The 15,032-nt window shown below is 41.0% G+C and overlaps 1 protein-coding gene across 1 annotated transcript in view; it reads left to right on the forward strand.

Moving 5' to 3' along the window:
• Positions 1-15,032, forward strand: part of ADAMTS20 (ADAM metallopeptidase with thrombospondin type 1 motif 20) — a 146,607-nt gene that overhangs the window by 112,367 nt on the left and 19,208 nt on the right. Inside the window, exons 29-31 of the mRNA XM_072146861.1 lie at positions 9,691-9,855; positions 10,590-10,763; positions 11,136-11,306. Of these exons, the coding sequence (XP_072002962.1) occupies positions 9,691-9,855; positions 10,590-10,763; positions 11,136-11,306 (510 nt within the window). The remainder of the gene's footprint in view (positions 1-9,690; positions 9,856-10,589; positions 10,764-11,135; positions 11,307-15,032) is intronic.

The raw sequence follows: 15,032 nt of genomic DNA on the forward strand, positions 1-15,032 counted from the left end.
CAGTAGTGTCCCTCACTATATGTTAGTAGTGTTCCTCACTGTATGGCGGTAGTATTCCTATCTGTATGGGGGTAGTGTTCCTCACTGTATTGGGGTAGTGTCCCTCACTGTATGTTGGTAGTGTTCCTCACTGTAGGGCTGTATTCCTCACTGTATGGAGGTAATGTCCCTCACTGTATGGTGGTAGTGTTCCTCACTGTATGGTCGTAGTATTTCTCACTGTATGAAGGTAGTGTCCCTCACTGCATGGTGGTAGTGTTCCCCACTGTATGGCGGTAGTGTTCCTCACTGTATGGGGCAGTGTTCCTCACTGTATGCGGGAAGCGTTCCTCACTGTATGGGGTATTGTTCCTCAATGTATGGGGGTAGTGTTTCTTGCTATATGGTGGTAGTTTTCCTCACTGTATGCCAGTAGTGTCCCTCACTGTATGGTGGTAGTGTCCCTCACTGTATGAAGGCTGTATTCCTCACTGTATGGCAGTAGTGTCCCTCACTATATGGTAGTAGTGTTCCTCACTGTATGCCGGTAGTATTCCTACATGTATGGGGGTAGTGGTCCTCACTGTATTGGGGTAGTGTCCCTCACTGTATGGTGGTATTGTTCCTCACTGTATGGCTGTATTCCTCACTGTATGGTAGTAATGTCCCTTACTGTATGGGGTAGTGTTCCTGTATGACTGTAGTGTTCCCCACTGTATGGCGGTAGTGTTCCCCACTGTATGGGGGAAGTGTTCCTCACTGTATGGGGGTAGTGATCCTCACTGTATGCGGGTAGTGTCCCTCACTGTATGGCGGTAGGGTTCCTCACTGTATGGGGTAGTGTTCCTCACTCTATGGTGGTAGTGTCCCTCACTGTAAGGCGGTAGTGTTTCTTGCTATATGGAGGTAGTGTTCCTCACTGTATGGCGGTAGTGTACCTCACTGTATGGTGGTAGTGTCCCTCACTGTATGGCGGTAGTGTCCCTCACTGTATTACGGCAGTGTTCCTCACTGTATTGTGGTAGTGTTCCTCACTGTATTGCGGTAGTGTTCCTCACTGTATGGGGGTAGTGTACCTAACTGTATTGCGGTAGTGTTTCTCACTGTATGGAGGTAGTGTTTCTCATTGTTTGGAGGTATTGTTCATTACTCTATAGCGCCATCTTCTGATGCTAAAATCTTTTTCATACTTTGGTGTAAAGAGCTGTGGGTGGTGTCATCTTTTGCGACTTTTGATGACATTTTCATAGCTATAATTTTTAGGACTGTGCGACCTTCTGATCACTTTTTATTAATTTTTTTTACATTTTTCAAAATGGCAAAAAAGTGCCTCTTTGACTTTGGGTGCTATTTTCCGTTACGGGGTCAAACACAGTGAAAAACCATTATTATATTTTGATAGATTGGACATTTTCGGACGCGGGGACACCTAATGTGTTTATGAATTTTACTGTTTATTAACATTTATATCAGTTCTAGGGAAAGGGGGGGTGATTTGAATTTTTAGATTTTTTTATTATAATTTTTTTTTTTTTACTTTTTTTATTTTTACTATTTTTCAGACTCCCTGGGGTACTTTAACCCTAGGTTGTCAGTTCGATCCTATCATATACTTCCATACTACAGTATGGCAGTATATGGGGATTTTCCTCCTCAATCATTACAATGTGCAATTAGCACATTGTAATGAATGAGTTAAAACAAGTTAAACCGGGTGTTGCCGGTAAGCCTTTGTTGCAATATGCCCGCGAGCCCTCTCCATGCCCCGGGACCTGGCGCGGTCGCACATCGGGAAGGTGTTAAAATATAAGCTAATGTGTGATTAGTTGTTTTTTAAAATGTTGCTTCCCTTAGCAGAAAAATGCTGTGGACATACAATGTAATGAAGAATTAAAATGCTCCCGGCCTCCACGCGGAGCAGACACAGGACAGAACATGGCAGCTGGTTACATGACCACATCACATGTCCCGCACCTCCCTGTATAGGTCATGTGATCCCCACTATGTTTGACCGCAGTTGGTTGGTTGCAGAGACGGAGGAGTTACTGAGAACTAAAGGATCATGGGATCATGGTTTCAAGTGGCGGCCATCTTGGTGATTACTGCATACTTTAGAGAGTATCATAAAATCTAACAATTTAAGCTACATTTGGTGACTAATGACATTGAGTTTTGTTATATTCATTTATTTATAGCATCATGGGTTTTTGTATCAGACTTTCATATTCCCGGAATAACTCTTTGAGGTTAGTGATATATATTGTGTATTCTTTATTAAGAGTAGTAGGGCAATGTATGTATATGTTGCCGCTAGTGTTACATTAGTCCAAATGTTACTCTAGAAGTAAATATTAAAAATAAATATGAGCGAGAACAGTTTATGGTAGTAAATTGTTTCCATGGCAACATTATAGCTTTGAACAGTATTGTTTCCAGCTTAGTCCCGTTACTTTGGTGTATCATATTGTTTGATGTTTCCATATGGTTTGCATTATATAATTTATCCAACTTAACAAGAATTTTCTCATATTAAAATTAAACCAAATATAGACTAGTATGCAAGCACCTTTACTATTCTGTAAAGTCACCTACTACTAAAATACACAGGAGTCAAATTTAACAGTGTAGTATTATATTGAATGCAGTGAAAAGATCTTCTCAAAATGTCTACATATGGATCCCTTCATATATAGCATATGAATTCAGATATGGCTCTAATAACAGATACTAAACTCCAAGTAACACCACATGCACAACCATGAGTCGGGACTGAAAGGGTCTAACTCTTATTTAAAGTAAAAACTCCTTTGACCCAGCTCTCAAATTTTCACATCAAAATCCAGGTGACATCACATAATGTTTTGTAAGTGAATAAAACCTGCCTGTGAAACAGACACATTTTTTTTTTTATAGCAATAAACATTGATTTTCCCTACTGATTTTCTGGTTGTTCTACATTAGTTCCCTGGGTTGGTAAACTTTTGTGGGAATGACTCTTATTTTCGACTTCTCTCATTAGGCCAGCCACCTAATGCTCTATTCTCTTCTGTCTGGTATTACCACCTGGGAGCTGTGTACCAAAACCAGGGAATGTGCTGTTCCAATGTAAAACAATTAATCAATGTACCAGACTTGTATTATGAATTCATCATAAGACAATAAATAGCATCTATTTAGTCTCTGTATGCTTTTCGGCTCTCCTGAGCCTTTTTCAACTGCTGCCATACTTCTAGCAAGCTTTCGATTACATAATACATTTATGTCTTCATTTCCGGTCACATGTGGAAAACAGTTTCCAGTACATCGCATCATACACCCCCTGTCACTACGTTACAGAGTTTAATGAACATGTGGCCCAACTCCGATCATGTATCTACCTTATACTTTTGTATACATTGTAGATATAAAGTTGTGATGTATATTTATATAAAAAAAAAATCCAAAAGGGGGTATCAATCCACCCAAAGGCACCATAGCCAGGAGATTAAAATGTAACTTTTATTAGTAATATATTAATAGAGTGACAAACAAAAAAGGATAACGTGGAGACCTAAGAACACAGCAAAGCCACCAATGGAGTGTAATGATTCAGCTAGAATAGAGCCTGGACCACTGAAAATGCTAGTCGCATCCTATCCCTAAAGTAACAGGGTTTACTCTCATTCAAATGATCCAGGAGGTTGTAGCTGTTATATGTCATTTAATAAATGCATAAACAATCCTGCATAGGGCCAGGTACAGTGGTCTAGATGACATGCACAGGTAAGGTAGCCTGGAAAACACATCTTGAATTGAAGTGTCGACCCACAGGAACAGTAGGTAGCTACAGTGGTTTGATATAGCATGCATCAACACCTATGCCGACCTGTGGTGTCAGCAGAGGTGTAAAAGATGCAGTCAAAGAGCTGTCAGCAGGTCAGACGATCAGATTGTCAGCCTTGACATCACACTTTTCTGGAGTCACACACACAGATTGTTAGATTTTAGTTTTGTACTCCTACTGAACACATGCACACCCCACCCCCTCCTAGTCTGCCCACGATTCTAGTCTAAAGTACTTAGAGTCATACACATAGTTGGTGGATTTTACACCTCTGCTGACACCACAAGTCGACATAGGTGTTGATGCATGCTACATCAAACCACTGTAGCTACCTACTGTTCCTGTTCAATTCAAGACGTGTTTTCCAGGTGACCTTACCTGTGATTATACGTTTAATAATTGACATATAACAGCTACAATCTCCTGGATCATTTGAATGAGAGTAAACCCTGTTACTTTAGGGATAGGATGCGACTAGCATTTTCAGCGGTCCAGACTCTATTGTGAAGCAATAGCCACAGCACACGCACATATACCACCCCGATCTGCCCTACTCAATTTTGAGTTACTGCACTTTGCAGGTACGCCACTATATTTGTCCAGATTCGGTTTCTAGTCTGGCTACGCGAGAAGACCAGTTCTAGCTGAATCATTATACTCCATTGGTGGCTTTCCTATGTTTTTAGGTATCCACATTATCCTTTTTTGTTTGTCACTCTATTAATATATTACTATAATAATAATATAATAATAATAAAAGTAGAATTTTAATCTCCTGGCTATGGTGCCTTTGGGTGGATTGATACCCCCTTTTGGATTTTCTTTAATAACCTGCCTAGGAGAGATCCCTCTTCCCTCTTCTTTGGTAGATGTATATTTATTGTCACGGGTGCTCCTGCGACCCATATTCCAGGTGCTCCCAGAGTCTGTTTGCAGCCTCACTCACCTTCCCTGGCTCCAGTAGCGGTCTCCGCGGTCCAGCGTGCGCGTTCCCGCCTCCTAGTGTGCGTGCGCGCCGGTTCAGTAAAATTTAATGGACCATCACGCCGATAATCAGCAGTGGGTGGACGCCTACCCTATTAAATTGCCAACCCCTTCCTGTGTCCCCTGCCGGATCTTTGAGCTTTGTGCCTTAAGAAAGCTTCTTCCTATGTCTTGTGCATTTATAGTGATTTCTCATTGTGACCTTGATTCCGTTTCTGACTTGGCTCCTGTGCCGCCTGTCCTGACCTTCCACTATGTCCCTGCCTCTGATGCCGTGCTTCCTGTCCTGACCTCCTGCTTGTCCCCGTCTCTGCCTAATGATTCTGCACCTCGCCTTGGCCACCACCGCAGACAAAGTCGTGTTTGAGGAGCGACCTGGTGGTACCACACCTCAACAAGCCCAACCCACTTTGCGGTGGACTCTGGTGAAAACCGGGTACCACTTACCCGGCTTATGTCATCGTCAGCAGTGGTTCAGTGTGTCCACTACCCCTAAAGCCTGACATTTATTTTCATATTCTTTTTTTAATTTTAATGCAAAGTATCAATGCATAAGAGGAATATTATGGCATTTTTTTCTACAGATAATTTCAAACAAACTCAAGAAAGGTTTAGATAGTAAAGTAGAGCCTCATAGATATGTGGTAGATTTACCAGTCTGATTTATCTTTGCTTATACTTGATAGTTAAAGTTGGTATGCTTAGGGAATGTTTCTTCTCAAACAATATCACAGACATGCCCTGCTGAATCTTCACATAGCTTTAGGTATTCTGTTCCAGGAATTTACTCCTTGGAATCAGTCCAGTTCTATTCTCCCTCAATGTTCAGAAACACTGATTAAACTTCTGAAGCAGCGTGTCATAATTATTTACTTTTATTTTGTAGTTTAACTGTGAAAATGTGATGTTGTAACTCAAAACATACTTGTAATTGTCTGACCATAAACAAGTTTAACCCCTTAAGGACGCAGCCATTGTATAGCTTAAGGCTCATCCCCATTTTTTGTATTCTGACTTGCGTCGTTTTATATGGTTATAACTTTTGAACATTGTAACTTATTAAAGTGATTCTGAGATTGTTTTTCCGCACATGCTTTACTTCATTTTTGTGGTAAATTTTGGCTGATAAGTTTTGTGTTTATTTAAAAAAAAGAAAAAATTATGAATTTTTTGAAAAATTTGCCATTTTTGAAATTCGATAATCATTACATTTTCAGGCAGATAGATTTACCACCTAAATAAGTTGCCGAATAACATTTTCCATATGTCTTCTTTACATTTTCATAATTTTTGAAATGTCTAGATTTATTTTGATGTCACACAGCTTACAAATCCAATATCGATTTTCCGTATTTTCAGAATTGACTATTTTGGGGATAAATACCGTTTTGAATGAAATTTTACCAATATACATATATAATCAACCCATTTTCAAATCTGCACCCCTCAAACTATCAGAGACAGCTTTTAGTAAGATTGTTAACCCCTTGAGATCTTCATAGTAATCAATTCAAAATGGAGGTGAAATTTAGAATGGTCACATTTTTTCGGTTATACGTTCATTTAGCCCTAAAATGTACACATATCCAAAAGATAAAAAGAGAAAACCCATCTTACAATTCATTCTGCAGAGACCCCTCACATGTGGCCGTTACTTGTTTTATGGGTGCACAGCGAAGTGCAGAAGGGCAGGAGCGCTCTGCAGCTGCCAGTATTTTAGTTTCCTCATTGGCCCCTTTTGTAGGCTATAAAAATTTTGCTTTTCCGTTATTGGGGCCATGTGACGGCATTTTTTTTGTGGGATGAGATGCTTTTTCCAGTGTTACCATTTTGGGGTTGTTATCCCCTATTATTGAAAATGTAGGAACTTTTTTTGAGGGCAGGAGTAGAAAAGCATCAATTCTGTACTAGATTTTTTACTTTTTTCTTTTTTGGTGTTCCCTGTATAGCCAAATAATAATGTTATCTTCATTCTATGGTTAAATACGATTACGGGGATACCATACATGAATATTTTTGCATTGCCGTCTTCCAAGTGGCACATCATTTTTAATTTTTTGGCTATGGAGCTGGTTGATGGTGTGTTTTTTGCGGGACATGTACTTTGCAAAAGCATAATTCTGGAGTACATATGTTTTTTGATCACTTTTAATTGCATTTTTTGTGGTATTGTATAGGTAAAAATCATAATTTGTGGCAGGTTTTTAACAGCGTTCATCGTTTGGGTTCAATAATTATTTATTCTACAGGTTTTCACAGATGTGGTGATACTATATATGTGTTATGATTTAGACTTTTTTGGGGTTATATGTCTCTTTATATGTCATGAGGCTTATGTATATTTTTATAGATTTATTACTTTATTTTTTATTGAATAACATTTTTTTTTACTTTTTTACTATTTCTACCATGGTACATGAACAAGCAATCATCTGATTGCATCTGACGGCACGCGCGGGGGGGGGGGGGGGTGATCATGGGGGAAAGACCCTCCAAAGGCATGACCACGGCATTTAACAGGTTAAACACCCGCGATCAGAACTTTATACGGAACTCAGTAAAAATTGATAAAGCTAGTAAACACTGCAGTGTCATACCCTGAGAACATCGGACCAAGCTTAAAGTGGTCCGGCATATTCATGAGTGGGTGGGACTAAGAGGCGATGACTGCCACATGAAGCCTGACAGTCACTGCCTGCCTATGATGTTGGAGGGGAGGTCCAGGGAAGACGCACTGTTCGCTACCTTTATTGGAAGGTTCAGATTTAACACTTCTAGTAATGGGGCAGTGCTAGGAGCCGCTTTACTTTACAGCTTACTCCTAGAGTGTTTTTTTAGGGTGACAGGTGCACTTTAAGGTAACTTGTCACTTTTTAAAATGTGCCAGTGTATTTTAAGCACATTTTCTATTTCTTTATGTTTACTGGTGAATGTGGTCAAAAATTTTATTTCATTCATTCTCCTTTTTACTTTTGTCACTAGACAGTTTTGTTGGGGATGTAATTGAGCTTTTTGATTAATGTACTTAAATAATTCCATAAGGTATCCTTTTTCTTTAAGTCTTTGTTCTTTAATTTGTGACTGTTTCTTATAGGTTTCTGTTCTTGTACAGTTTTTCTTATTCTTAAAAACTGGCTGTATGGAATATTTAAAAGCCATTTTTGTGGTGGTTACTAGAAAAGCATAAATACCTATTCATATTGACTTTCCTAAAAATGTTTCAGTAACTATGGACTTATCAAAATGGCTAACTATTTGGAGTATGGTCATATATCCTTTCCTCCTCAGATACCACAACTAGTGACCACTGACTGCACCGACTAGTGATTAATGATAACAGTGATCCATAGATCTGGATCAAATGGGAATTTTTTGCAATGGAATATACAATCCGTTTGGCAATCATAACGTAGGATATAGATGAGAAATGTAAGACTTTCGTACTATATGCTGGCATCAAACAATGAGAATGGGCCTTGTACTTACCGTATTGCCTGTGTTCTCGTTCCGACATAGACAGCCTGCCAGGAACGTGTTGCTAGGTCCCCTTAATAAAACTATGTCACTTCCCCTGATGCCATCGCCAGCCGTGACCTGACTTCCGGTCTGGATACGGATTTTGTCCTTGATCTGGCTAGTCATTGGTGGGCCGAACAAGATGACGTACAGTGTAGGCGGTACATGTCTGATGAACCATATTAGGATGGTGAAACGCATAGGAGTTGTAGTGTGGACAGGGAGAGCGTGTTAAGGCCTATATGGGGTTGGAGTTGTAGTGTGGACAGGGCAAGCATATTATGACCTATATGGGGTTAAGTGTCAGGATGAGACATAATTAGGGATCGGAGTTTGTTGATTTACAAGGGCAGATGGATCCCCTAAATAAGGGTGTGGTAGGTGGAATGTCTGACTAATACACCTACTCTTGAGGTAGTTTGACTTTGTCAGCCCTTACTTTACCTCTATACTATATCTCGGCGACTCTAATGCATGTTAATCTGTTGGAAATTAACTTTTCTACATGATAGCAGCAACCATAATGCACATTTATCAATAAATGGCCAGCTGCTCCACAAGGGACTCTCGCAACATTCTTTGTAGGTGGACTGACCTCAATATAGACAATTCCCCCATGCAAATATAACAAAAACACAATAAAAAAAGGAAGTATTTTATTGTGAGCGAAACTGAGTGAAACCCTATGGCTGTAGCTCAGTCATGCAAATGGTGAAACATTTTGATTTTATTCTCCCCCCCAAGTTTTTTAAGAGTGGAAATAAAAGTGACGTTTAATTCTCTCATGCACAGTCCCTACACAAAATTGAACCTATGATAATACTGATAGGGGTGCCAGTATATGGCAGTATTTATGAATATAAGATTAAGGTCCTTACAGGGTGATTATTCATTGACAGAGAGAGATCACATGACCCTCCATCTGCAGCCACTTTATGGTCAGGAATGTCTGGCTGATGAGCTAGGAGATAGGAGGCTTCACTTTACATATCAAGAAAGAGATACAGTACATTTAATAGATGTGTATTGGTAAATTGAGGGAGATAAATTAAGAAAAATGTGCCAATTTGGAACCAGTGTAATTTGCATTAAAAACATGCTTTGCATTTATTTTTCTACTTTTCTATTTTAATTTACTACTATGAAAACAATTGTAGGCCTAAATTGTGCTAGATTTTGGCCATCTTTTCTAGTGTGACACTAAGGGCAAATATCACATTGTGGGACTGATTGCAATACTTTTTAATGACAGATGTTTCAATTGGAGCTCCTCATGGTGGTATAATTTTGTAGAAACATTCTTATTGCTGTGTGTTTTTTTTCCTTTGGCTTATAGATGCCTTAGTTTATTTGTAGATATGAAACATTTGCATCCTTATTATTTTTAGTGCTCTGTTACCTGCGGAAAGGGAATTAAATTGAGAGAACTTCACTGCATTTCAAAAGGCCGGCAAGTTGATAATTCTGACTGTAATCACCTGAGGAAGCCAAGAATGGAGAAGATATGTAGGGCCGGAAGATGTCCTTCATGGAAAAGTGAAAAGTGGGAACAGGTAATGAATGTTCTATCATTAATGTAGTCATCTATAATTCTGGGTTCATATACAAAAAATATTAAAGAGTTATGCTGATGTGTTGTATCTGTTCCCTTTGCTTTGCTCAAACTGACTCTACTGCATTTATGTTTCTGTTGTGTGGAGGGTCCTACAACATTGGGGCTGCCAGATATCCTCATGAGATATGGAGCATAACAGTGGGAGCCTAACAGGAAAGCTCCTACGAACCTGGCTCATTACAGAATCAAAGGACTAGACTTACTGCTAGGTCACAGTGGTGGTTCACATATGGAACCATATGTGAACACTGATAAACAGAATCTATATTATATTACAAGCATAGTCAAATTGATATAGGAATGTACTTGGTAAACTCTCTAATGTAATTGAGTTTTGTATTGAAAAAAAATCATGAAGTTGGGAATACTCCTTTAAATAAATAGCGATCATGAATTAAACTTGTTTTAGTAATCAGTACTTTACTGGTTATATAGTCTAAAATATCTAGTCTATATCTAAAGTTCTGTTATTTCATGAACCTCCTTTATGTATATGAGCATCTGCAGTCATTTTAATTCTTAGTAAAATGTAAGGTTAACTACGCAAGAAAAAACTATGAAGGTTCTGACACTTGGTATTTTAACTATAGATGTTTTTAATGAGTTGTTTATGTTATTGTATCTTTACCTAATAACAGATTTTGTCCTTTTTAATTAATATTTTATATTCAGTGTTCTACAACTTGTGGAGTTGGAACTCAGTATAGGCAAGTGTATTGTAAACTTAAAGGACAAGATCGAGTTGACGCTAAATTTTGCAATTCTGCTACTCGCCCAGACAGTCACAAATATTGCACCTTACCTGACTGCAAACAGTACCAATGGATTGCAGATGAATGGCCAGCTGTAAGTATTCTTACTTACTTACTAAATAAATGTTTAAGATGACATAGGGGCTACATCTACAGTCTACAGACTGTGTGGCCATTTAGTAACCATTTAGCATTCCCTTTATTTGCAAACCATATTGATTATTGATATGGTGCCTTACAGTTATGTGGCATCATAGACATTTAGTATTTTTACTTCCTTAATAATGGTATGGTTTGCATCATTTATGCTTTTTTATTCTATGGATATAAACACATCATCAGATATTTTGTTGTACAATACAGACATTTAGAGTTTGGAGAATATCACTTTCTAAATATTGCCAACTAGAAATGAGATATGAGATTTGTATGAAATATGTGCCTCTAATTAGACTATGTGTATAAGTGTTCCACAGATTGTAATCAAGAAGAGGTGGGGAGGAAAATAAAATGTTTGGATATCCAAGGCAGATCTGTCAATGAGTCTTACTGTGACTCAACTGCTAAGCCACCGACTGCCAAGAAGTGCATAAATCCTGCATGCAAGTTTATTGTTGTGACTGAAGATTCATCTCAGGTATTGTCCTTTATCAAATAAAAACCTTTAGGGTCTATAATAACAGATATTTGCAATAATAAAATCAGGCATTAAGAGATTGATTTCTTAATTTTATACATTGACCAAACTGAGTATGTATAGGCAAGGACTCTGATGGTCACTGACCCAGGGCCGCCATCAGGGGGGATTAGTGTGACTGTGTTCAGGGGGTTCTGAGGAGGAGAAGTGGCCCCAAGTAACGGAAAACCCTCCTCCATTCTCAGTTACAGGGAATTCACTGTGCACACAGGCCTGGATTATCATTTGGTGGGGGGTGGGCACAAAATTTCCCAGTTAGTGGTCTGCACTGGCCCATGGAGAAATGGAGAAGGAATTGATGTCACAATGAAGAACTGCTCTCTACTCATGCAGAGCTTTCAGTCATCTGATGGTTATGAGGTATACACCAAAGCTAATTGGTTGCCTTCAAGGCCCACAGTATAGCTGTTCACAGCATATATAATAATGGCTGTTCAAATGCTTAAAATGCTCAAAATATATCCAGAGTTGTGGAGGTCTGTAAGGTATTGGAGACTGCAAAGGTTCTTTAAGCCTCCAATTTTTTGATTAAAGGGGTATTCCAGGAATATGAACATCTTATATAAAGTCCCTTGATCCTTTAGTTCTCATTAACTCCTCCTCAGTCTTATTTTCTGCCCCCAGTGATGATGTAACAGACTGTCCTGCTCTATTATCATAGTAATTATGTGTAAGCTGCTTCAGCGCACGGAGGTGCGCTTCTTATACCTGCCATTTCAAGTGGTAGGTTTCATTTAAATAACAACTAATTACATATTAACTTTACTGACTCATTTGTATATGAATTATGCTGATTCCTGGAATACCCCTTTAAGCTTGTGCTATAGGGAGCTGCAACAGAAGCAAAACTAAAATCCCAATTCTCCACTCAGCCTTCCACATTCCATTATGGTCTATTAAATTGGTTTCTTGAAACCTAATTCACACTGTGGGGCAAATTTACTTACCCGGCCCATTCGCGATCCAGCGGCGCGTTCTCTGCTCTGGATTCGGGTCCGGCCGGGATTCATGAAGGCAGTTCCTCCGCCGTCCACCAGGTGGCGCTGCTGCGCTGAAAATCATCTCCACGCGCCGGAATGCACCACCTCGGACCAGGTGAAGGTAAGCGGTCACCAAGCGACACTTTTTCGGTTTTTAAATGCGCCGGTTTTTCCGAATACGTCGGGTTTTCGTTCGGCCACGCCCCCCGATTTCCGTCGCGCGCATGCCGGCGCCGATGCGCCACAATCCGATCGCGTGCGACACAATCCCGGGGCAATTCAGGTACAATCGGCGCAAATCGGAAATATTCGGGTAACACGTCGGGAAAACGCGATTCGGGCCCTTAGTAAATGACCCCCTGTATGTTTTTATTACAGTTTCAGCTCTACTGCATACCGAGGAAGCAGGACCTCCTTGCATCATATATTAATATGATGTATGGAGTTTCGTCTGTAACAAGGAACTTTTCACATTCTGTGATCAGACTGATCATGGCCTGTGGGAATGTAACCTAACTAGCAAATCATAACAAACAAATTGCAGTGTGTCAGCTATTGAAGTACATTTGTAGGCTTTCTCCATGGCTGCTCCACATTTGTATGCTAACAGCTACTCTGGTTTATGGTTGCAAAACACAGCTATAAATCAACTCTGATTCTCCCAAAGTGTAAGGGGCTTTTGATCACTGTTAAATGGTGCATACTGTTCATATGACATTACAGCCCTCTGATATGTGATGTTTTCCAGTAATGTCATATTAAAATGACATAATTTTTGTATATGCATATAATGCAATACCATAAGCAGTGATGTGTACAAGTGAGTGGAGGTGTTGTAAATATTTTTCTAATATACTTTGTTACAAAATTCTGCTTGGTTTGTAAAATAGAGGTTGCAGAGCTCCCTCCTTACTAGCAGTTTTTCAACTCACAGTGGATATTCAGATTCCAGACTGTAATAATAAATGTACAGGGGCAGATTTACTTACCCGGTCCATCCGCGATCCAGCGGCGCGTTCTCTGCGCTGGATTCGGGTCCGGCCGGGATTTAATAAGGTAGTTCCTCCGCCGTCCACCAGGTGGCGCTGCTGCGCTGAAAAGCATCTGAATGCGCTGGAGTTCACCGGCTCAGGCTGAGTGAAGGTAAGCGCGTCCCGAGCGACACATTTTCCGTTCTTAAATGCGGCGTTTTTTCCGAATACGTCGGGCTTTCGTTAGGCCATGCCCCCCGATTTCCGTCGCGCGCATGCCGGCGCCGATGCGCCACAATCCGATCGCGTGCGCCAAAATCCCGGGGCAATTCAGGTACAGTCGTCGCAAATCGGAAATATTCGGGTAACACGTCGGGAAAACGCGAATCGGGCCCTTAGTAAATGACCCCCATAGTGTGAGTATATGAAGACTGACTATATGCTTATGTCTAATCTTTCTGTGTTCCTTTATGCATCTGCAACACCCTCGCCAATGCAAGGCGAAGGAGTGCTTGCAAATACGTCCCACAGCATGTCACTACATCACACAGGGGACATTGCAGTGGTAGATCCTGCCTGGCAAGGCATGAGTTAAGTGTTTTGTATGATGCAAGATCTGTCGTCCAATCACTTGTATTGCATTCTGCCCAATGAAAGCTGAGATGTAATTGGAGGAGTAGCCACCACCTGACCATGGGAGTTACAAGACCCTGTCAGGAAACTTCTAGATCAAAGAGTCTCTCCCAGGAGGGAGAAGAGAGCAGTCAGACTAGGAGTCTGCAGCAAGCAGACTGGAGTAACTCCAGTCTAAACTCTAGACAGCTAGCATACCAGACCAGAGCAGGAAGAGCCTAGCCCCTGCCTGAAGAGTGTAGCTAATAGCTAAGAGTTAGTGAGGAAAGGGGTATCATCCTACCTTTAAGGGTGATACCTGAAGCAACCCAGGAGAAAGCTGAAGCATCCTACTAGGACACAGCTACCTCCCAGCCTGCCATCTGCATCCAGGCTGGCGCTCTACCTCCTGTGGCTCCCTCCAACTTGCATCTCAGCACTCCACTATTCTGTTAAAGGCACGTTGCTGATGTTCCTGTCGGTTCCAATAAAGAACTGTAAGTGTTTCTGTTCAACCTCTGCCTCCGTCTGGTCCCTGCTACTCCGGCTGTCACCATCACGGGCACCCTGTCCACCACACAGAGACTCATACTCTAGACACCAAAGGGTTGCCCCAGGGAGATCCGCTACAGCAGTCTCTCCCTCATCATTTCTTGCCAACACCACCCTGCTGGAGACCTGCCAGGCTGTAGGACAGCCCTCCGGTTCCCCATACCAAGCACCGTGACACAAGCGTGCTTAGGCCGCAACCGCCAGCCACTCAGGTACTGCGGGCCCAGGCTGTCTCCAGGCCCCAAGAAAAGGCTAGGCCCCGGTGGGGGATGTTACAAGTGGCGTCACGAACAGGATTGATACTTCTGTGCCTTATTCCGGCATTAAGGACTATCCTTTATTGAAAAGACTGTGCTGCCTAACCCTGCTACCATTCGGGTATAGGCCCAAGTGATTGTGTGTTTCTGCATTGAACTGTATTACTGCTGCCACGTGCTGTCGAGCACCGCTCCAGCACTGAAGAGGTTAAACCCTGCAAAGAACTGTGTCAGCACTGCTACATCCGGCGCTGCCGCGCGTGAAGATTTTACCTCAGAGAACTGTGGCGCAGC

This window comes from Engystomops pustulosus, chromosome 4 (assembly GCF_040894005.1).
Source record: "Engystomops pustulosus chromosome 4, aEngPut4.maternal, whole genome shotgun sequence".
NCBI lineage: Eukaryota > Metazoa > Chordata > Amphibia > Anura > Leptodactylidae > Engystomops > Engystomops pustulosus.